Source organism: Nomascus leucogenys, chromosome 6 (genome assembly GCF_006542625.1).
Source record: "Nomascus leucogenys isolate Asia chromosome 6, Asia_NLE_v1, whole genome shotgun sequence".
Classification (NCBI taxonomy): domain Eukaryota; kingdom Metazoa; phylum Chordata; class Mammalia; order Primates; family Hylobatidae; genus Nomascus; species Nomascus leucogenys.
In genome coordinates this window covers 93,955,281-93,974,514 of record NC_044386.1, presented here as the reverse complement: position 1 = coordinate 93,974,514, position 19,234 = coordinate 93,955,281, and the positions used below count along the sequence as shown (strand labels likewise).

Genomic DNA, 19,234 nt, shown 5'->3' with positions numbered 1-19,234 from the left:
TCGCTGATGTCTCACTGGGCTGCCTGGTGGACCTTAAGCCAACCTGAGCAGAGAAGAGCTGTTTGTTTCTGCTCCATCCGCCTTCTTTCCCTAAAGGCACGGCAGTTTTTTCAGCTCTGAATGGCAGCCTCACCAACTCTTCTACAGGATGGTTCAAGCCAGAGAATGAAAAGGAAGCACTGTGGGCATGGATATGTGGGGCTGCTGCGGCAGGACCAGGCCTCCTCTTCTTCTTTTTTTTTTTTCAAAGATAGGGTCTCGCTCTATTGCCCAGACTGGAGTGCAGTGGTGCAGTCATGACTTATTGCAGCCTTAACCTCCAGCCATCCTCCCACTCAGCCTCCTGAGTAGCTGGGAATACAGGCACACACCACCACACTCAGGGCATTTAAAAACATTTTCTGTAGAGACAGGATCTTCCTATGTTGCCCAGGCTGGTCTCAAACTCCTAAGCTCAAGCAGTCCTCTGCCTCAGCCTCCCAAAGCACATGGACTGCGGCGTGAGCCACAGCACCTGGCTTAGGCCTCTTTCCTAAGTATGGGGAGGGAGTTAGTGGCCTTGAAGACCTTTATCTTGACCTGCTGGTCCTTGGAGGGTCAAGGACAAAGGGGTCATGGAATTAGATCCACAAATTCATAGGTAAAATAACAGAGGATTACTGGCATACTCCTAAGACACACAGCTCATGTGCTGGTTGACTTCTCCCAGTGCTGTTCTGGACAGTAAACCTTCCCCCTACCAGACAGACAAAAGCCTGATGTGGGCCCCCAGCAGGACAGGGCTAACGTCAACCTCCTTTTGGAGGCCAATCTGCCCAAACACACCCATGGCCTTGAGTCCACACCTTCCAAGGCATTACCTGGAGTGTCTGAGAGGACCACTCCCAAGGTCCCCTCACACAGAGCTCCTAAGCTTACATTTCCAGAAGCTCCTAGGGCATCTTCACACATGTGACCCGTTTACTTCCAAGTCAGAATGTTTGTGCTGGGCTGATCTTCATTCCCCTAAACTAGCTCCCTTTCCCCACACCTCATTTTTTCCCAGCAACACTACCACCCTTGGAAGTTAGGCAGGAAGGCAGGAACCTCGTGTCAGCACTGGCTTCTCTCCTCTCCCTATCACCCACTTTCAGGGTACTAGAAGGCTTCATGATTCGTCCTTGGAGGTACCTCTCAAAGGCATCTTCCTTTTTGGCCTGCAGCCACCATCCTGGTCCAGGCCCTCTCTGGCCCACAATTAGATGCCTGCAGTAGCCTCTTAGCCATACGGTCAGCTTGCATACTGCAGCCAATCTTATTAAAATACTTTTACCATATTACTCACCTCCTTGTTTAAAAACCTACGAAAACTCTTATTGCTTACCTAGCCCATCTCACATGTCCAATCGCATGACCCATGTTCCTCAACACTCCCTTAGAAGATCACATGTGAAGTATTCCTGGCATATCCGAGCAACTCACTTGTACTCCAACTCGCTGGGCCTTCTCCCTATCGCCACCAAAACACGCTCTTTTCTGCCTCCACTCAAATCTTCCACAGTGTTCTTCTATATCCACTCCTTCCAGGAAGCATGTTCTCACTACCCCAGTTCACGTGGGTTTCTTCCCTCTCAGAATTTCTATCACGCCTCTATAAGTTTAGCAAATTGTCCTTCTCTAATTGTTTCACATCTGTTATCCTATATCCCAGGAGGACTGTCAGCTCTATGAAGGCAGGGGTTGTCTTTCCTTTACCATGCCTACCATACCTTACAGCGTTTAATAAATTAACCTACCCAGAAATGTTTCTCAGGGTTTCACTATGTTGCCCAGGCTGGTCTCAAACTCCTGGACTCAAGCAATCCTCCCATTTCAGCCTCCCAAAGTTTTGGGATGACAGGCGTGAGCCACTGCACCCAGCTGAGATTTTCTAGTGTGGTTCAAACTGCCTCTGAAGGCAACTCCCCAGAGAGGAATTACAAATTCATTTTGAGTAGTCACTGGACTAATTGCCTGGCTATTTGAGATGGCATCTTTGAAGGACAACATTGTTATAGATGTAGAAATTTCATTAAAAATTAGCCTCTTTATAGTCACACACAACGTGACTGTATTATATTAGACTGAGAACTGCTTAGGGCAAGGGGAACAATGGCAGATACAGAACCTGAGGAGACAAGGAAGGGTCACAGTGGTGTCTGAAGTCAAGGTTGTAACCTAACTAATAAGTGATCTCTTCCCAGAGGGGAAAATGGACTGTTCTGGGAACTGTCATCACACCACAGAGAAACCGCAGGTAAGAGGTGCACTGGAAACCATGGTGGTGGCCCCTGCACCCTGCTGTGTGGCCCAGCTCCACCTGGGGCATACTTGGGAAGCTGTTTTCCTCACTCCACAGTGGACTCTCCTCACACGAGCCCCCATGCCCTGATCAGGCACCCTGGTTCTGGAGATCAAGCTGATAAGGAGATTGGGCGCATTCTTCCCTGTGGCTGGCCCTCTGTGAAACTGTTAAAGTGGCTCCCAGTGCAGGCTGGCCCTTGGTGCCATCAGAAACAGGAGGCTATGCTGACAGAGAGGAGGCTATGCCGAAGGCTCTCTAGATGACAGTGGGGCTTTCTCCCATCAGATAATCCAGACACAAAAGCCTCCTGCGTCTTTGATTCTTCTAACAACTGAGAGAGGCAGAATCTGCAGGTTGGTCTCAGCAGTTTGCTTTGTGCTTAATGGACCTGGTAGCTATTTCTCTTGTCCAAAGTAGATTCTACTATGAAGAGAGAAGGCCTTTAAGCTAAGTTTACCTGCTGAACAAGAACCAATAGGCAATCGACAGACTCAGGCCTCAGTTTCCGCAAATGTGAAGTGAGGAATTTGGACTAGATGATTTTCAGTTCTAAAGTCTATGAATAAAAAATTAAAACAAAAATTCTCCTGATGTACCTTCAAACCAGCAATATATAAATCGATAAACAAAAATTAACAGTTGTGATTATTACCAAAGGGAGAATCACGTGGTTTTAGGAACTTGCCTGAATTATAGAGTAATATTGTCAAGTGGCCTTGATACAGATGGTTTGAGATTTTCTCTGTGAAGGGCACCGGGCTTAAGGCCAGATTTGTGAAGTTCACATCCACAAGCAATGGCTCCTTTCCCAGCCTTTGCGGGAGGGAGCAAGGGGTCTCTGGCCTGCTCTCTGGGCTGTATTCTAGCTTCCTCTAAGGAAGCTCTTCACCTGAGAGAGACAGGCCTCTGTCCACAAGAAATGCAAAAGCAACCCACAGAGCACCAGGAAGGAGGCAAACACCCACTGAAGAGAGTTCTTTGTGGGTCACTGGTGTTGGCCCTACAGGAGACCAAACCTCCACCCCCATCACGCCTCCCAGAAGGGGGTGAGCACCTGATGGGGAAGCCTGTGGACTGTCAGTCACTGCTATCAAAGCAGGAGCTGGGATTGAGGGTAATTCATCATGCTCTCTCTGACAGGAATCCAGGGCCTTATCTGCACCCCAAGAAGTGCCGCTGGTCTCCAGTTCCCTCCTCAATAAAGGAGACTGACAGTTGCAACAAAGAGGCCCCTTATCAGATTTCAGCCAGGGAGCCTGCAGCCCGAGGGACGGATGTAAAAGGCTTTTATGAGGGCCATGGACCCAGTGAAGCTGGCGGGACTCCTGGGGCTTTAACCCTTGTTGGTGGGAATGCCGCTGGGCGCTGGCACTAGCAGACCACAGCTGTGATCAGGAGCTTCCAGTGCAGATATGGCCAAACAAAAGCTGCTCCCTGGTACTTTGTTTTCCTTCCTGCCACTCAGACAACCAAGATGTAGCTGGGGATAGGGGTGAAGGCAGAAGAGATGGCCTCTTCTGGCTTTGGAGACAAAGATGAGAGATGATAAGAGTGTTGAAGGGAAAGCCACTTCCTCCCCGTTGCAGAGAATGGGCCAGTTCCAGGGAAGTCCAGAAGCAAACAGGGGCAGGGACCCCAGACAGACTCATATGGCTGCCTTCCTGCCCACTGGGCAGGGGTGAGGGCCCAGGACCCAGGGTGTGGCCCTGCCAGGGACCCTTGCTGCTTTTTCCAGGCTTTGAGAAAGATCATTAATCATTTCCATAGCCCAACTGTCAAGAGAGCTGACCAGAGAGCCTGGAAGAGTTAAGACCTGTGTTAAGCAGGGAATGTGCGCAGGCAGGCAGGCTTCCTGAACATTCCTCTGCATCTTCATTCTTGCCCTGCTCTAGGCCTGCTCCCCAGAAGCCAGCAGAGAAATGACTGCTGATTTTCCGCCATGACTTGTTCATAGAGAATATCACAACAGATACTGGTGACTACTACAGGGGACAAGGGCTGAAAAACTACCTATTGGGTACTATGCACACTACCTAGGCGACGGGATCAATCGTACCCCAAACCTCAGGGCTATGCAGTATATCCATGTAACAAACCTGCACATGTACCACCTGAACCTCTAACAAAAGTTTTAATAAGAAAGGGAAAGGAAAAAGAAAAGGGAAAGGGAAAGGAAAAAGAAAGGTCTCCCACTGGGAAACCAGGCAGCAGTGTCTGGTAGTCTGCCGTGCAGCTTGTAGTTACACTGTTCCACAAGACAGGCTAGAGGCAAGGATGTGCCAATATGCTAGTATGGACTGACAAGAATCCTTAAGCCTTCTGCCTCCAACTGCCCAATGAGTGGGTCTAACTTGCATACAGTATAGTGCATTAACTTTAACCATACAGCTCGCTAGATGTGTACTTCCAAATACACCTCCGCAACCATCCCTCAGATCAAAACACAGAACTTTTTTTTTTTTTTTGAGACAGAGTCTCACTCTGTTTTGGAGTGCAGTAGTGTGATCTCAGCTTGCTGCAAACTCCACCTCCCAGGTTCAAGCGATTCTCCTGCCTCAGACTCCCAAGTGGCTGGGATTACAGGCGCTTGCCACCATGCCTGGCTAATTTTTGCATTTTTAGTGGAGACGGGGTTTCACCATGTTGGCCAGGCTGCTCTTGAACTCCTCACCACAGGTGATCCGCCTGCCTCAGCCTCCCAAAGTGCTGGGATGACAGCCGTGAGCCACCATGTCTGGCCAAAATATAGAACATTTCCAGCACCCCTAGAAAACTCTCTCATGCCTCTTTCCAATCAATACCCATCCCTCCACCCTACCCACTCTGGAAATAAACTGGAATTCTGACATATTTTTTTTGAACTTTATATAAATGGACTCACATAGTATATATTCTGTGTCTGGCTTCTTTTGCTCAATATCAGGTCTGAGAGTCATCCCAGCTGCGTACAGCAGTAGTTCATAACTTTTTTTTTTTAGATGGAGTCTCACTCTGTGGCCCAGGTTAGAGTGCAGTGACGTGATCTCGCCTCACTGCAGCTTCTGCCTCCCAGGCTCAAGCACTTCTCTCACCTCAGCCTCCCAAGTAGCTGGGACTACAGACAGGTGCCACCACATCCAGCTAATTTTTTTTTGTTTTGGTAGAGATGGGGTTTCACCATGTTGCCCAGGCTGCTCTTGAACTTCTGAGCTCAAGTGATCCACCCGCCTCACCCTCCCAAAGTGCTGGGATTACAGGTGTGAGCCACTGCACCCAGCTAGTTCATAACTTTCTACTGCTGTGTAGTATTCTGATATGTGACTATGCTACATTTATTTATCCATTCTACTACAGACAGACATTGGAATTCTTTCCAGTTTTTGGCTATAATGAATGGAGCTGCTATGAATATGCTTACCTGTATCTTTCAGTGAACACAAGCACTCATTTCTGTTGGGAATATACCCAGGAATGCAACTGCTGGGTAACAAGGTCCAGGTATGTTTAGCTTTAGTGAACACTACCAAACAGACTTCCAAAGTAGTTGTATCCCTTTACACTCCCAGCTGTAACGCATGGGAGAGCTGGTGGTTCTACAACCTTGGAGGCTAATTTTAAACTCATTACCTTTTTTGCTACTCCAGCTTGGACTAATCTCTTTAGGTGAAGTTCAACAGTAACTGTAATATTGTATTCTGCTATGCCTAATAATAAGATTATGGTGGGTGGGTACGGTGGCTCATGCCTGTAATTCCAACACTTTGGGAGGCCAAGGTGGGCAGATCACCTGAGGTTGGGAGTTTGAGACCAGCCTGTCCAGCATGGTGACACCCCATCTCTATTAAAAATACAAAAGTTAGTCAGATGTGGTGGCAGGCGCCTGTAATCCCAACTACTTGGGAGGTTGAGGCAGGAGAATGGCATGAACCCGGGCGGCGGAGGTTGCGGTGGGCCGAAATCGTGCCACTGCACTCCAGCCTGGGCAACAGAGCGAGCCTCCGTCTCAAAAAAAAAAAAAAAAAAAAAAAAAAAAAAAAAGATTATGGCTATGACAACTGCATTCAGAGAAACTGGCCAATGAGTCAGAAGGAGGTGGACTGCAGGGTCTTCCCTGCTTTGCCTGCCACTGGGCAGATCTGGCTGGCATCTCCAGGAGAGGAGTGGAAGGCTGGCTGGTCTGGGGCACACCTCATGGGCCTTCTGGCCTGAGCAGTGCATTGCTGTCTGAGCTTCCAGTGCTGTCGTGCCACTAGACTCTCAAAACCCAGCAGAACTTCCCCATGGTGTAAGCAGGCCAAACACTTACTGCAACTTTTCACTATACCAACTCTTAGATGATTTACTGAATATTGGTTCACTCTGGGATAAAAGAGGCAAAACTATCAAATAACTCAATTTTCCCATGTGTCAGAAATACCAATAAAAGATTTTGAAGGGGAAGAGGCTGAATTTAATGACAAAAGCAGGCTATTCAAATTAATTGTGATTTTCAAAAACCAGACTCCCTTCCTATGATCGTGGGTAACTGCATATTTATGGAGTATTATAATGACTATTAAAAATGGGAAAAAAAAACAGTATATTTTTTTAACAGCAGCTGGGTCACCTAGAGAGAGAAAAAGATCTGGCCTCAGACAAAGGGCTAATCCAGACACTTAGAGATTTGCATTTTAGACTTTCATTTGGGGATAAAGTTAGAAAATGAAGCCCCAAAGCCTATTTTACCTGAAAAAGACAACATATTTTCATCTGCCAGGAAGGCTGTCCAGGGCACAGACCATTTACGGCAAGATACAAAGAATATGCAAGAAATTGCCTCCACCAAAAGGCAAAGCAATATATGTCATGAACATTTCCTTGCCTGAGATGGATAGATAAGCACACAACAGAAGGAAAAACACTCAAGTTGCACTTTGAAGCAGACCAAGCCCTTTTCCCACAGTAAATTCTTTGTATATACACATCAAAAAAGATCCAACAATCCATTTGGGAAAACCAAGGTCAGTTTGCAGCCTTGAACAGAACTGATGGGGGCGGGAGGGCAGGTCTACAAGTGAGGGCTTGACAAAACTTGTCTTCCATGTGACCAGGCAGTTCCTTAGCCTGGTGTGCCCAGATGGGGCAGGGGCAGGAAAAGAGAGCCTTGCTTGTGGGCATTCTGGGTGCCTCCTGTGTCTCCCAAGCCCTACCCCATCCTGCCTTGACAGATGGCAGCCTCTGTGCCACTCTGAGTTGTCACATCTGCCCTTCCCTATTTCTCTGAGAAACAGCCCTGACCCTGAGATGAAGACCCATCTTGCACGTCAGGTTCTACTCTGTGTTCATCAGCTAGATGCTCAGAAGTGCTACTGGACGGTGGCCTGTGGAGGCAGGCCACCACCCTCTTGGGGGCGGTGAATGCTGCAGAAGACATAAGGTTTGCCTGCTGCCCCAAAGGGGAGTGATGGGGTTGCTGGCTCTAGGGAACAAGTTTCTCAAAGATAAGGCAGGAGAAGCAAAGCACACTGGCCTGGGAGTTAGGAGACCGCATGCTAAGTCTGCTCTGTGGCCTTAGGTGAGTCACTTAACCTTGGGGCTGCTTCTTCAGGGTTACAGGTGATGATAACCTTTGCTCTCTCTACTCCACAGAGCTGGAGCTGAGGGGAGCAGCAGATCAGATAATGGGTTGAAAGGGTTCTGTAATGTGTATGGTATAATAAAAATGCAAGTAACAGTAAAATCACCATTATCATCATCATCATCCTGACTCTTTAATGAAACCACACTTCTGTTTCACCTCCTAGGGAATGAGAAAACAAGCTTTTCTTCCTCACTGATGAAGGAAAAATGAAATTGTTTATAATAGCCTTTGCTTATTAGACTTAGAAATTAGTCCCTCCCCTTGGGCACTAAAAGACTAAATGGAAAATCTATGAGGGAATGATATTTCAGAAACCACCCACAGGGAGTTAAATTAGCCAGATAATTTTATTTAGAACTGTTTTGGCTTTATGTTTGCCAAAGAAACACATTTTTTGTTTTTTGTTTGTTTTTTTGACAGTCTCATTCTGTTGCCCAGGCTGTGGTGCGATCCTGGCTCACTGCAACCTCTGCCTCCCAGGTTCAGGCGATTCTCCTGCCTCAGCCTCCCTAGTAGCTGGGATTGCGGGTATGTGCCACCATGCCTGGTTAATTCTTGTATTTTTAGTAGAGATGGGGTTTCACCATAGTGGCCAGGCTGGTCTCAAACCCCTGGCCTCAAGTGATCCGCCTGCCTTGGCCTCCCAAAGTGCTGGGATTACAGGCATGAGCCAATGCGTCCAGCCGAAATGTGTGTATTTTTTGCGCACGCGCGCACACACACACACACACACACACACACACACACACACGGCAAAAGGTGAGCCAAAAGGGGCATCAGAGTTCTAAAACCTAACCAGTCTTTTCTAGAGAAATATTCTGGCGGGAGTGGGGTGGTGGGGGACAATCAAGGGCAACTTGCTTAGTTGAATTTGGCTTCGGTCAGCAAAAGACGAAATACATTACACAGCAAGGACAGGAGAGAAGCATTTGGTCTCGGAGATTCCTGGTGTCGTTTCATACAATTACTTTGATAGGAAACGGCTAAAGGGGCTTTTCTTCTTTTGATTTTTTGTTCATCAAGGGTAGCTCAATAGACACAATCATGGACACACAATACAGACAATAGAAACTTCCAAGATGACACTAATTGAACCCTCTCATTCTATAGATAAGGAAACTGTGGCCGCCAGAGTGGGGAGGATGTGCTCAAGATCAGGAGAATGAAGGGATGTTAGCCCTGGCTTTGCAGTGTCCGTCCAGAGCTCTTTCCACCCCCACAGGGCACTGCGCCTCGTCCCACTCCAATCTTCTCAGGCTTCTTTATGGGCAGGTTGCTCTGCTGCTCAGGGAGGGGAGGGGGTCGCCAGGGTGCAAGTCACCCCGGTCTTGCCTAGAAACCAAGGTGCTGAGGGCTGAAAGGCCCATCTGTTGCAGTCAATTCACCCAAACATGTTAACAAGCAAGAGATACAGCACAAAGCAGCAGTTACAGCCCGTCCCTGTCTCTTACTGGACAGCCATTTTATCACCTGCAGCTGCGGTCATTCGGGGCAGCCTGCTGTGTGCTATATCCCTCAGAGCCGTCTGCTTTCCCTGTGGGCACAGCCTGCTGTGTCAAAGCTGCCGGCCCCTCTCACAGCCCAGTTGGGTGTCTCCAGGCCTTTCAAACTCAGGCTATTTTCTTTCTTTCTTTCTTCCTTCCATTTCCCTTTCCCTTTCCTTCTTTTTTTTTTTTGAGACAAGGTCTCACTCTGTTGCCCAGGCTGGAGTGCAATGGCATGAACTCAGCTCACTGTAGCCTTGACCTTCCAAGCTCAAGTGATCCTCCCACCTCAGCCTCCAAAGTAGCTGAGACTGCAGGCGCGTGCCACCACACTAAGCTAATTTTTTAAAAAAATGTTTTTTTGTAGAGACAGGGTCTCACTATGTTGTCCAGGCCAACTCAGGCTATTTCCAGTGACTCCTGTGATATCTACTGCTTACCTTTCATATTAGCTATGGAGGCCAAGTCCCTGACCTGCTGCCAAGGTCTATGAGGCTTTTCCTTGGTCCCAACTAACAAGATCTGCCTCCTGTGTCCCCCAGACACTCCACAAGTGACAAGTCACAAATGTCTAAGGGCCCTTGGTCTCACCATTCTGTTAAGAATAAAGACAGCTAGGCTTGGTGGCTCATGCCTGTAATCCTAACACTTTAGGAGGCCGAGGCAGGTGGATTACCTGAGGTTGGGAGCTCAAGATCAGCCTGGCCAACATGGTGAAACCCTGTCTCTACTAAAAATACAAAAAATTAGCCAGGTGCAATGGTACGTGCCTGTAATCCCAGCTACTTGGGAGGCTGAGGCAGGAGAATCGCTTGAACCCAGGAGGCGGAGGTTGCAGTGAGCCGAGATGGTGCCACTACACTCCAGCCTGGGCTACAGAGGGAGACTTTGTTAAAAAAAAAAAAAAAAAAAAAAAAGATAGGCCAGGTGCGGTGGCTCACGTCTATAATTCCAGCACTTTGGGAATCCGAGGCAGGCGGATCACTTGAGGCCAGCAGTTTGAGACCAGCCTGGCCAACATGGTGAAACTGTCTTTACTAAAAAATATAAAAATTAGCCAGGCGTGGTGGTACATGCCTGTAATCTCAGCTACTTGGGAGGCTGAGGCACGAGAATCACTTGAACCCGGGATGGGAAGGTTGCGGTAAGCTGAGATCGACCACTGAACTCCAGACTGGGACTCTGTCTCAAAAAAAGGAACAAAGACAGCAAGCCTCACACGATTAAAAGTGTAATCTGAGGCCCAGCACGGTGTGGTGGTTCATGCCTGTAATCCCAGCACTTTGGGAGGCCAAGGCAGTTGGATCACTTGAGCCCAGGAGTTCGATACCAGCCTGGGCAACATAAGGGGCTCATCTCCACAAAAAAACCAAAACAAAACAGAAAAATTAGCTGAGTGTGGTGGTGCACACCTGTAGGCCCAGATTCTCAGGAGGCTGAGGTGGGAGGATCACCTGAGCCTGGGGAGATCAAGGGTATGGTGAGCCATGACTGCGCCACTACACTCCAGCTTGGGCAATACAGTGAGACCTTGTCTCAAAAATAAATAAAATAATTAATTAAAATAAAAGTGCAATCTGCTCCCACCCCTCTTTTAAAATTTTCTTCTTCTTTTTTTTCTGAGATGGAGTTTCGTTCTTGTCGCCCAGGCTGGAGTGCAATGGTGCGATCTTGGCTCACTGCAATCTCCGCCTCCCGGGTTCAAGTGATTCTCCTGACTCAGCCTCCTGGGTAGCTGGGATTACATCTTCTCTTTTTTTTTTTTTTTTTTAATTACAGGGATGGGGTCTTGCTATGTTGCCCAGGCTGATCTCAAACTCCTGGTCTCAAGTGATCCTCCCACCTAGGCCTCCCAAAGTGCTGGAATTATAGGCATGAGCCACCATGCGCCACTCCCAACCCTCCTGAACCACCCACTCTAGTTCAGACTACCAGATAAAGAGTTTTCTAGGAAGGAGATCGCTGGGAAATAACAACCTCTACACTATCCTCCTGCCTCAGTCTCTCCTCTCTAGCCCAACTGCACACTGCCACAGCAAGTTTCCTGAAAGCCAATGTTTTGCCTTCAATAACTCAGCTATATCTATAGACTGAAGTGCTAACTTTTTGGGCAAACATGGCCCTTCAGAGTCTCGTGCCAGCTGACCCATCCAAGATGGCCCCTGGCTCTGGGCCACCAACAAGGGTTCTTCCAGCTACACCAGGGCCATATGTATCACAGCATTTTTTCCTCCACCTACATGGTTGGGTCTGATACACTAGAGCCACAGCTCTTCTCAGAGGCTTTCTCTGCACTGCAGCCCAGGGTGAGGCCCCAGCACTCACTCCTTTGGCACTCAGTCACAGGAAACAATGCTACCTGACACAGCTTGCTCTCATGTACCTGACTGGAGAGGTAAGATGATTTTCATAAAAAGTTTTTTTTTTTTTTTTTTTGAGACAGGGTCTCACTTTGTTGGCCAGGCTGGAGGGCAGTGGCGCAATGTTGACTCATGACAGCCTCCAACTCCCCGGCTCGAGCAATTCGCCCACCTTAGCCTCCCAAGCAGCTTGGGACTACAGGCATGCATCACTACGCCTGGCTAATTTTGTTTTCATTTTTTGTAGAGACAAGGTCTCACTATGTTACCGAGGCTGGTCTTGAACTCCTGGACTCACCTGATCCCCCCGCCTCAGCCTCCCACAGTGGTGGGATTACAGGTGTGAGCCACCACACTCAGCTAAGAGTTTTTCTTGCAGAGGATATTTTACATCTTTATTCTCTTTCCCATCTTTCCATCCCAGAGGGTCTCAACAGGGGACAATTTTGCCCTCCAGGGGACATTTATGACATCTAGAGACATTTTTGGTTGTTGTGACTGAGCGGCTGATATTGGTATCTAGTGGATAGAGGCCATGGATACTGCTAAACGTCCTACAGTAACCAGGTGTAGTGGCTCACACCTGTAATCCCAGCACTCTGAAAAGCCGAGGTGGGGGGATCACTTGAGGTCAGGAGTTCAAAACCAGCCTGGGCAACATAGTGAGACCTCATTTCTACAAAACAAAAAAGTTAGCCAGGCATGGTGGTGCCTACCTATAGTCCCAGCTACTCAGGAGGCTGAAGCAGGAGAAAGGCTTCAGCTCAGCACTTTGAGGCTGCAGTGAGCTATGATCGCACCACTGCACTCCAGCTGAGGCAACAGAGTGAGACCCTGTCTCAAAAATAAAAACAAAATCCTACAGTGCACAGGACAGTCTCCACAACAAAGGACTACCCATCCCAAAGTCAATAGTGCTGAGGCTGAGAAATCTTTTATTAAAGTAACAAGTAACAGACAGAACCATTTCCCTTCTGTTGGTAATGCCAGCAAATAGTGAAATACCTGACATAAGTGCTGAAGACAGGACAAAGATTTACTCATGACCTGAAGAACCATAAAGTGACATTATCAAAGGGAGTCACTCACTCCTGCTTTGGGTTCACTCAGAAATATACTAGATGGCAATCTGGCAGTCCCAGTTGCCACAGAACAGCAGGATATGCAGCAAAGATTGTTCTCTACTGCTGACTCTCAATTACGGGGCAGCTGGCTGAAGGACACAGATGCACCCAAACTTCAAGGCAGCTTGAATACCCTGCATGTGGCAATCTGAGCCAGGAAAACCAACAAGACTGCTCACACAGCAAACATGTCCTGAGCACCTTCCTGCCTGGCCCTGTGCTAGCACTGGGGACATGAAAGAATGACAAAGTGGCCCTCCTTGAGGAGCTCCTAGTCTAGTGGGGACATATAGTAGTAAACAATTACTGATCTTCACAATCGGCTTGGCTGATCTCACTTCCATTTTCCTTTAAAAATCCTTCAGGGAAGGGAGAAAAACAATAAAATGGAAAATAAAGCGGTGGAGCTCCACTGCTGATTAAAATCTATATTGCTATGGCAGCCCCTCTGAGACAGGATCGGCTCCTGGGTTTGCACCAGCTGGGCTTGTGGAGCTTGTAAATAATTAAAAGGTAATTGGAAGGGGAGACCAAAGTATTAAGTGGATTTCTCTCTCTGTCAGGGCAAACGGGGAGGTTCATTGCTGCCAGTCACATTATCTTTCAGGATTATATTCTTTTTTTTTTCTCGAGATGGAGTCTCGCTCTGTCGCCAGGATGGAGGGCAGTGGCAAAATCTTGGCTCACTGCAACCTCCATCTCCCGAGTTCAAGTAATTCTCCTGCCTCAGCCTCCCGAGTAGCTGGAACTACAGGCACGCGCTACCATGCCCACCTAATTTTTGTATTTTTAGTAGAGACGGGTTTCACCATGTTGGCCAGGATGGTCTCGATCTCTTGACCTCCTGATCCACGCACCTTAGCCTCCCAAAGTGCTGGGATTACAGGCAGAAGCCACCGTGCCCAGCCTCAGGATTATATTCTTGTTTTTTACTGACACATGCAGTTCCAGATAACAGCTGGAGGAGCAAACTAATTAGGGCTGCTCAGATTGCTTTGATGGGCTTACAGATTGGGGAAAACCAAGATTCAAAACTTTCGATTGCTTTTTTAAGCAAACCAGCAGTAACAGGCAGGCTACCAAGAAGGCAATAAGGCTGCCAAAGGTAAAGGAGTGGGAGGAAGGAGGGAAATAGAGAGAGAAGTTAACTTAGAATATTTAGCTGCTGGGGGCTGCCATTACAGCTTGGCCCAGGATAAAAAGGAAGATTTCATTCTTAGGTCTCAATAAAGTTGTTGACACAGGCACCAAGGGATGCATGATCAGCTATAACAGGATGCTGGGAACAGGCTACTGGGAGTAGCTCTCTCCTATGGTTTTGTCCTGAGGGTGATGAAGGTGGAGCCACAAGGTTGCTGAAGGCCTTCTGCTAGAGAGGCTGGGGTGCTGGCCATGTGTTCTGAAGGCTGACCTGGCTGGTGAACCCATTGCTATGACTAAATACAAAGCCAGGAAGTTGAGTCACTCAGCTCTAAACTCAGTCACACCATAGTCTACAGTGGAGATGGCTCTTGGGGATGTGCGGGGAGTGAGGAGAGAAGGAAAGAGAATTGGGAGGGTGCATTATAAAGCAGATGCTGGCTACGCGTGGTGGCTCATGCCTGTAATCCCAAGACTTTGGGAGGTCAAGGCAGGTGGATCACTTGAGGTCAGGATTTTGAGACCAGCCTGGCCAACATGGTGAAACCCCATCTGTACTGAAAAAAAATACAAAAATTAGCCAGGCATGGTGGCGTGCACCTGTAGTCCCAGCTACTTGGGAGGCTGAGGCATGAGAATTGCCTGAACATGGGAGGCAGAGGTTGCAGTGAGCTGAGATCACGCCACGGCACTCCAGCCTGGGCAACAGAGCGAGACTCCATCTCAAAAAAAAAAAAAAAAAAAAAAAAGGCAGATGCCTACGTACCTGACTGTTAAACTGCAGGAATGTTCTAACCAAGCCAGCAAATACAAACATCGAAAGCCAATGGATAAGAAGAAAGTGTTGGCCTTTCCTTTCCATGGATCATTTCAGATTCTTCCAAAATATCCTGAGGGGCCTCTATTCTTTCACTTACCTTTCTCCATGAGACTAGATACGCCAACAAGAAGCCCCACATGCCAGATTAAGTGAAGTCCAGGGTAGCTTTAAGGCTTAAAAAAGGCATATTTGAATTTGAAGTGACTCCAGAGACCAGTTAATTGGAAGAAGAGACACAAAATCAGGCAGGGCCAAACATGGACGATCATTCCATCTACTTTGTGCCAATGCCTTCTCTGTCCTCTTCGATCTGGCTATCGGTCAATTGGCTAAATCCAGAACCAACTGGCAGTAAATGCCTCTTGTCCTCCTGGATGAGGATTAGTGGGCCAGGATGTCTAACAGTGACTAGCAAACAGTAGGCACTCTATCAGTATTCCCTGAATTGGAATGATGAGTAGATGCACACTCACCCCTCTTCTGCATAAAGACGAAGAGGTCATCCAGGAACTCTTTCCTTTCAGGATCACCGTCCAGTTCATACAGCTGCAATCCCAATCCCCCAAGAAAAACACACAATGAAAAATTCCATCTTGCTGAAGTCTTAAACCAGATATACTATGACCATCTGAATCACTACAAATGCAACTCACTGGCTACTTTGGTCCTTATTTCTTGGGAATCAGCTGTAACAAGCCATTGCAGAACTGCCCCTATCTATATCACAAAGGAAGTATTACAGACCTTGGCAAAATCTCGAGAGATCTCTCTTCCCCGGCCTCCATCTGCATCATCACTCCAGGCCAAACCACCATTCTAAAAGGGAACAAAACACAAAGTTGAGAGGGGCAAAGGAAGAGAAAGAGTTAGGACAGAGGGCAAGGCAATCATTTAGGGCAAAGATGAAGATGCTTAGCAATTGTGCTATCCTCACTCATACTATAAAAGACAACCAAGAAGACTAATTCTGCCACCCTTACAGGGACATCTTTTTTTTTTTTTTTTGCTTTCGATTTGGTTCCAAAATAAAGAGGGAATTGGGTGGAAGAATCATCTTCATTTGTTGGAGAAGGGTGGGTGTCGTGGGTGTCATTTATACTTGATAATCCTGGAAGAGGAGGACACAAAGGCCCATGTTGCTTAGAAGGGGCTCATTCCCGGCTGATCCCCAGAAGCCATTACTCTGAGATGCACCACTTTCCTGCAGACTGGGAAGACACCTCGCCTGGTTTCCTATATAACACTCTAAGTGATAAGAGTCAAAGAAATCAGGACATACATCCTGAAGTTGGTCTCTTAGCCAAGCCTCACCATTCAAAACCCTAAGCCGCATGGCAAGAACTCATGGTGATACGAGGGCCACCATGGCCTGAGATTGTTCCCAAGGTACAGACTCTGTGCCACTAGGGCGAGAGTTCATTTTTATCAGAGAAACAATGAAAATCTAAGCCCAACTTAACTGATTGGGTTGAAGCAACACCATTCAACTAAATAGGAAGGGATGGCAAATATTCTTTAAACTTGCTTCCTATCTTTGTTCAGTCCAGTAACTCTTTTTTCTTTTTTTCTGAGACGGAGTTTTGCTCTTGTTGCCCAAGCTGGAATGCAATGGCACGATCTCGGCTCACTGCAACCTCTGCCTCCCAGGTTCAAGCGATTCTCCTGCCTCAACCTCCTGAGTAGCTGGGATTACAGGTGCGTGCGACCACGCCCGGCTAATTTTTGTTTTGTATTTTTAGTAGAGATGGGGTTTCACCATGCTGGCCAGGCTGGTCTCGAACTCCTGATCTCAGGTGATCCACCCACCTCAGCCTCCCAAAGTGCTGGGATTACAGGCATGAGCCACTGTGCCCAGCCAAGTCCAGTAACTCTTATTCCTCCAATCAGTTATCTCTTCAGCGGGAAGCCTTCCCTTCAACCACGGCTATACTAAGTACTCTAAAAACAATCTCTGTTCACTTGTAGCTTAGATTTTAACATATTACTTGGGAAGTATCTGTCATCCTCACCATATGGTAAGCTCCTTGACAGCAAAGGTGTCTTATCTTTGTCAGGCACATAGCACATTGCCTGGCACACCAATTAAGCACCTCTTCAAAAAACATACACATACCTTACAGGGGGGTCAAAAAGTCTTTGTGCTAGTGAGGGTATGAACTCTCACAGTATAACTCTGTTGTTCACCCCGACCCACTGGTCAGTGGAGGTTCCAGTGGCCTGGACACACTGAACCTGTCATATTCATTTTTCCCAGAGGACCACAGGCACATGTGCACCATGCCACCCAGCTGGCTGGGGTGTGTATGTGGTGAAGAAAGGACATGTGGGGCTGGGGAGCAGTGGTTTCTTGGGAGAACATTCTTTGGACTACTCAGGAATCTTCTTCTAAAACCATGTCAAAGAAATAAAAGCTTGGTTGAATTTCATTCTCTTTCACCTCCCCCTTTAATATAGTTTGTCTGAAAGCAGAAGGCATTATGCAGTTATATTTTGGGGCCAACTTTGCTTCCCCTATTCACAGTGGGCTCTGAGATGAAGACCCACTTTCTGATAGCAGCAATCTGGCACACAGTGACATAAGTATAACTAAGAAGTGACACTCTTATCAGTTAAAATGAAACAGACTACATCAAATTGTTTCCCTGCTTATCTAGTAAAAGATGTGTGTATGGAAGTGTTCGGTAAATGCTATCTGACCGTGCACTCATCATCTCCCAAGGCAGACATTGTTGGATCCCTTCCTACAGCACCTTCAGCTCAGGGGAGCTAATAGCCAAGTGGGAGGAACATTGTTTAAAAAGAAAAAAAAGCTAAAGCTCATCCCACATTGTAATTACAGTCACCAGAAATCTGGTGTCATCTGGTGGCAACTAGCACAATGAATAATCAAGATGAATTATGCCTGTCAGGTCAGCAAAACCAGACAGAGTTACATTCCCCCTTTCAAAGGATGCAGTAGGTTGCCCTAATGCCCAGTGATTTTGTTTGAGCCAGTAATTCCTGCTGGAAAGTCAATTATCCCAGGAGCCCCTATCGGTTGAAAGACATTTAATGGGGGATCATTGCCGCTTCTGTTATGTCAGCTGTTTACTGCAGCAGCTCAATTCCCAACTCTGGCCAGAGCTCTGAAGCTGATCTCGTTCACAGAAGGATTCTTTCTCTATCAGTCACCAAGAGAGATGAAAACACCCTTTTTTTTTTTTTTTTTTTTGCTAATTATAGTAACTTAAAAACACTCTGAATGCTCACTCAAAAACTATTTAATACACAGTTGGGTGGAAACGGTGGAATCCACAACCTAAAAAGTCAGACAGGGCTTTCCACAGCAGGACAGCAGTGTGAAAACAAGCACGCTAGTGTGACCACTATGTGACTATGTGTGAAAATAAACACCCAAGTGTGAGCGCTCGGCTCCACACATGGAGAATGCCTTGGCAGGATGGGGGCTGGGGCTGGTAGGGTCCTCTTGGCTTCTCCAGCTTTGTCCAATCTGCAAGAGAATCCGAGCAGTCGGATGGTGAGGCCTTGCACAGAGCCCACTAAGTGTGACTCACTTAGCTTAAAATGCCTCCAGCTTGGTGACCACAGAGGTCAGGAAGACTTGCCAGAGCAGGAAAGAAATGAGACACCGAACTCTTTGAGTAATCCCACTGTTGGACCCATTCCACAGATAGGAACTGTCAGTTACTCTATTTAAAGAAAATGTGGCCCTCTCTTCCTTTCTCCACCATCGTGGTGTGTTCTTGACTCCGCTTCTGGCCATGTCTTCTCACAAGACTTTCAGGATTAAGCAATTCCTGGCCAAGAAACAAAAGCAAAATCGCCCCATTCCCCAGTGGATTTGGATGAAAACTGGAAATAAAATCAGGTACAACTCCAAAAGGAGACATTGGAGAAGAACCAAGCTGGGTCTGTAAGGAATTGCACGAGATGGCACACATATTTATGCTGTCTGAAGGTCATGATCATGTTACCATATCAAGCTGAAAATGTCACCACTATCTGGAGATTTCGACGTGTTTTCCTCTCTGAATCTGTTATGAACACGTTGGTTGGCTGGGTTCAGTAATAAATATGTGAGGCCTTTCGTTTAGAAAAAAAAAAAGAAAAAAGAAAAGAAAATGTGGGGAAAATAGCTGCCCAGAGAGGAGGTATTATTTTCTTTTGTCCAGCTCCAAGGCAAGGATGGTCCATTCAGCTGGGGTTGATGTAAAAATATCCAACGTGCATTCCATTCTTTGTCTTAAGGCAGTTAAACTTTGGTCCCGCTTCACAGGATTTTCTGGCTGAGGTGAGAGTAATCCCTGAGTCCTGCCTGCCTTTCGCAGTCTAGCAGAACCTCCTGCTTCTGCCCACCAGGCAGATTCAACGCCTTTCTCCTCTG

The 19,234-nt window shown here is 47.3% G+C and overlaps 1 protein-coding gene and 1 pseudogene across 3 annotated transcripts in view; one reads left to right on the top strand and one right to left on the bottom strand.

Annotated features, from left to right (window-relative positions):
• The window catches only part of ARID3B (AT-rich interaction domain 3B), a 61,321-nt gene that overhangs the window by 9,580 nt on the left and 32,507 nt on the right, over positions 1–19,234 (bottom strand). For both annotated transcript variants that reach the window (XM_030814756.1, XM_030814757.1), the window contains exons 3-4: positions 15,595–15,666; positions 15,324–15,396 (exon numbers count right to left, since the gene is read on the bottom strand). In XM_030814756.1, the coding sequence (XP_030670616.1) occupies positions 15,324–15,396; positions 15,595–15,666 (145 nt within the window). The remainder of the gene's footprint in view (positions 1–15,323; positions 15,397–15,594; positions 15,667–19,234) is intronic.
• LOC100584390 lies at positions 18,565–18,942 on the top strand (annotated as a pseudogene). Its single transcript, XR_001115855.2, has one exon. The product of XR_001115855.2 is annotated as a 60S ribosomal protein L39 pseudogene (transcript).